We start from the raw sequence: 4,070 nt of genomic DNA, 5'->3' as shown, positions 1-4,070 counted from the left end.
GGTTACACGGTGACGTCTCCCCCGCTCACCCCTACCCTCCTCGCAGCTCTCTCACCTCTGCCTGCGCGCGCTCCAGTAGGCTGAGCTGGTGTTTGAGCGCCTCCACGCAGCGATAGCGCACCACGTACTGCTCCCACAGATCCGCGATCTCCCGCTCCAGCGCCGACAGCTCAGACTGGTACGCCGGCCTGGTGCAAAGAAATGTTAAACAACACTTCCTCCGTTTCGTGCATTTTTGGTAATCAGTTTATCAAATAACTTGATCTTCTGCACGGTGTGCAGTCGTTTCTCAGCGCGCTGCAGGTCTGCGTGGCGGCGCGCAAGCTTGGCGTCTAGCGCGGCTGCGCTTGCCTCCGCACTCTGCGCCTGCGCACGCGCCGCCGCAACGCGCTCGCGGACCACGCCCACCCCGCGCGCCAGCCCCGCCTCCAGCGACGACATGTCCAGCGGCCGAGACAGCGCCGCGTCGCGCTGCTCCTGTCAACAAGTGTTAGTTTTCTTTTAATCTCAATTAACCAAATTCTATCTACGTACGCTTGTTTAGACGGTAACTAACCTTGTTGTTGGCCTCCTTAGCCAGCAGGTCGTAGAGGAAGGCGCCCTGAGCGGTGATCTCTGTCGCCAGCGACCGCGCCCGCTTGATCTCGCTTATCTATAACGTTGCTGTGTTAATGTATTTTCTGTAACTACTATGACATTTACAAAATTAATAAAATATCACAACAACCAAGTTGTGATATTTTAACAACATAAGCATGTTCAAATGACCTTGGCGGTGACGTCGTACGATAGAACGGCGTTGTGCGGGCGCAGGTCGTCGGGCGGGGGCGCTCGGAGCGCATCGCGCAGCAGCCGGCCCGCCTTCAGCAGCTCGCGCACCGCCCACCCATCCGCACCGTACACGCGCTTGCCGCTCAGCTTCACGTTGCCGAGGGAGTGCTGACATTCAAACATTTATAACTATTAATTCCCAAAAACTCACCTTACATCATTTAAACACCATTACAGACACATTGCTAATCTATTCAGTCATACTTTTTTGAACAATCAATAAATAACGGGCGTTTTACGCAAGAGATCTATATCTATTTAGTGTTACGATGACTGCAAAGATCTGTAGTCTGATGATAAAACAAAGACACGAACGAAGAGTTCAAGCGCGTGTGATACGAAGGCGACGCGTCCCTCCAGCGTGACCCCGCTGCCGGCGAGCGTCACATCGGGGTCGAGCCGCGCGGCCAGCCAGCGCACGCACGGCTCCAGCAGCGCCCAGTTTGCACTTCGGAAGCTCTCCATGGAGATCGCCTGCGGGTACCCCAGCACGCGCATCACCTCGATAAAGTCTACACATTGCACAAAAAAGGTTCCAATAATTAATTTCACAAGCTTGTAAGTGTGAGTGAGGCAGAAAGTTTACGAGAAACTTACAATAGTGCAGTGGCGCAAAAGATTAATAATGGCATTATGTCACTTCTTATTTACGTAATGAAATAATTGCATCATATTTTTAATACAATTAATTAGTAAATACTTACTCCTGATATCTCTGTAAGACATTTTGCTATATTAAAAAACTGGTAATACTGGAATGGAAAACAGTTTTGTTGTCAAAACATTGCTATGGCAACGCAAATAACGTTCCGTTTCACTTTAATTTGATTTCCTGTTTCGCGGCCAAAATCTTTTATACAACGACAAAGCTATGTGACCGTGCGCATAGACAAACTAAATTATGACAACTCACTTGTGCCACAACAATCAATACTAAAAAAGTTTTTCGCAAGAAACTTATAGTTTACAATATAATTTTTTTATAACATAATTGATTCATTTTATACTATAGGGATTTATAGATAATAAATAAAACGATGGAATAGAATCACAAATCTATAATATTACACATAAAATCTACTTTCACGCTACAGTAGGATTAGCCGTGGGTTTCTGAAACCAAAGTCTCCAATCAAAACATATTGTTATTTCTGTTTAGTCAAAGATAATGACGAGGATGATCATATGTTTTATACAGAGAAACTGATGTCAAAAACCAGAATGGCTGGTTGTTTGTTCACATAAAGATAATTAAATTGAGCACACAAACAATACATTGTATACGACAATTTTATAATTATTTGCCCACACTTGTATTTAATATAAAAATATACTAAAATCTAAACAAGTTGTTTTAAATGTTTATCTAATATTGTCGCATACAAAATATTTGTTAACAGGATCTGTTTTATGTTGATTGAGGGATATTCAATGAGACAATGACCTCTTTCCTCATAAGACATTCCTGATTCACCTCCAATGTCAGCATTATTACCACAAATAAAATATTTTCACCGTTCAACAAAATCTATGGTTGAAAAGTTCATAATTTGTATATAGCTTTCGAACATTGTAAGCGTCACGAAACAATATTGATCATTGGTAAACATTTGAAGTAATAAGCTGACATTGTGCAGGTTAGCGTGTGCTCAATTTAATAAAAAAATCATAAATCCACGACAGTCGGCGGTCGCCTCAGCTCGCGGTGGTGAGACTCCTCACGCTTCTGAGCCACGCGCAGCCGCGCTGCCTTCAGGTGTCTGCACACGCAAAAAACCACTATTTAATATGATAAATTACAATATATCCTAGCATATACTTATTTATAATGATTAAAATTATATTAATATCTCTATCAATATTAAAAAAATAAAAGAAAACAGCAATATTCAGCTTGTAAGGTACTAGTCCGCTAAGTAAATTGCAAGTAACTACATGAAAAAATCTAGTAAAAATATAACCTATGCCATAGATGTAGCCTCTCAACATTGAAAGTATTTTCTGAATTGTTTCAGTAGTTTTAGACACTATTGAATGCAAACAAACAATCAAATCTTTCATCTTTATAGTACAATAGTACAGATTATCAAGCTAGCATTAGTTTTTATTATAAATTATAGATCAATTTACTTTACATTTTATTATATCTGTGATCATCATGTGGTAAGTGTAAACCTAGCATTATCTCACCTCTGTCGGATCCTCTCTTGTGTCTCCGGTGCAGGCTCGCGCTTTGTGACAGCAGCATCACGGATCATGTTGCGCAGTTTCTGCAGACAGTCCGCCAGGTTCAGTTGTTGAGAGCGAGTAGTGTCCGACCGGATGATCAAATACCCCTCCTTAGACAGCTTTTTACCATGCTGGTGAAAAAGTTGAAAATTCTTTTTTAATATGATTAATGTATTTTTTCATATAAGTAAATTAACAAGACATACCAATTCAAGTAACTTCTCCTTGATGTCAGGATGCAACCAATCTGCTTCACTTAGTTTAAATCTCAGATCTACTTTTGTGTGCACCTGGAAAATATAAAAACTTTGGGTTACTTATAATAAATGCATAAATATTTGTAAATTTCTAATACTGAAAAATTTTATTAATAAATACTGAAAATCCTGTATAAAACATAGTAACCTCAATTAAAATGAGATGTTAGGAGATAACACCATTAATGTTGGTTACCTTGTTAACATTTTGTCCCCCCGGTCCTGAGCTAGCACTGTATGTTATGACCAACTTTTCCATTGGAATAAAACCAGAAAACTTCTCTTTAGGGTCTGGTGTCTGAAAAAAATTATAAAAAATACGTTATACTACATTTTAATACCGTAATAAAGCAACTCATTGAACAAATCATTACTATTTAAAAAATATATTTTGATAAAATTGTTAAGGATTTTTTTAATATTGTTCCAAATAAATAATACACTAGTAACAAGAACTTACAAATGACGGCGTAGTTAGCTTCAATGAACTATTTGGATATAAAGTTTCCAAAGAAATTGCACTCTTATATGCCATCGTTCGTTTCGTTAAGGTTGAATAAAAAGCGGTCGAAGCCATTTTGCTAAGACAGGTAAGTCGCAGGTAAGTAATAGGTATCATGGCCACCTTTGTTTACTATTTTGTGAGTACCAAATGATAAAACAGTATGTTTTACTGCATAATAATTAATAGAATAACCTTTCGCTTCGATTAATAAACATAACCTCAAACTTAAACGTCAAAATACAAGTGTC

At 39.5% G+C, this 4,070-nt stretch overlaps 2 protein-coding genes across 2 annotated transcripts in view; both read right to left on the bottom strand.

Annotated features, from left to right (window-relative positions):
* The window catches only part of Cluap1 (clusterin associated protein 1), a 3,151-nt gene extending 1,486 nt beyond the window's left edge, over positions 1-1,665 (bottom strand). Inside the window, exons 1-6 of the mRNA XM_013313542.1 lie at positions 1,536-1,665; positions 1,147-1,343; positions 769-939; positions 557-652; positions 260-477; positions 56-188 (exon numbers count right to left, since the gene is read on the bottom strand). Of these exons, the coding sequence (XP_013168996.1) occupies positions 56-188; positions 260-477; positions 557-652; positions 769-939; positions 1,147-1,343; positions 1,536-1,557 (837 nt within the window). The 5' untranslated portion in view covers positions 1,558-1,665. The remainder of the gene's footprint in view (positions 1-55; positions 189-259; positions 478-556; positions 653-768; positions 940-1,146; positions 1,344-1,535) is intronic.
* A 209-nt stretch (positions 1,666-1,874) lies between these two features.
* On the bottom strand, positions 1,875-4,070 carry LOC106118833 (peptidyl-tRNA hydrolase ICT1, mitochondrial). Its single transcript, XM_013313587.1, has 5 exons — positions 3,778-4,070; positions 3,514-3,615; positions 3,267-3,350; positions 3,022-3,191; positions 1,875-2,591 (listed from the first exon to the last, which is right to left on the bottom strand). The coding sequence occupies exons 1-5, from the start codon at positions 3,934-3,936 to the stop codon at positions 2,498-2,500; spliced, it is 609 nt and encodes a 202-aa protein (XP_013169041.1). The 5' UTR covers positions 3,937-4,070; the 3' UTR covers positions 1,875-2,497.

This window comes from Papilio xuthus, unplaced genomic scaffold, assembly GCF_000836235.2.
Source record: "Papilio xuthus unplaced genomic scaffold, Pxut_1.1 DF827542.1, whole genome shotgun sequence".
Classification (NCBI taxonomy): domain Eukaryota; kingdom Metazoa; phylum Arthropoda; class Insecta; order Lepidoptera; family Papilionidae; genus Papilio; species Papilio xuthus.
Note: the sequence above shows the minus strand (reverse complement) of the source record. Positions and strands in the feature narration are given on the sequence as shown.

What these genes read in the sequence shown, in the direction of transcription:
- LOC106118833 (XM_013313587.1), bottom strand. Translation starts at nt 3,936, where the DNA reads ATGATACCTATTACTTACCTGCGACTTACCTGTCTTAGCAAAATGGCT. An exon ending in GGGGACAAAATGTTAACAAG is followed by an intron (nt 3,351 to 3,513) that starts GTAACCAACATT and finishes TATATTTTCCAG; the next exon opens with GTGCACACAAAAGTAGATCT. An exon ending in AGGAGAAGTTACTTGAATTG is followed by an intron (nt 3,192 to 3,266) that starts GTATGTCTTGTT and finishes CTTTTTCACCAG; the next exon opens with CATGGTAAAAAGCTGTCTAA.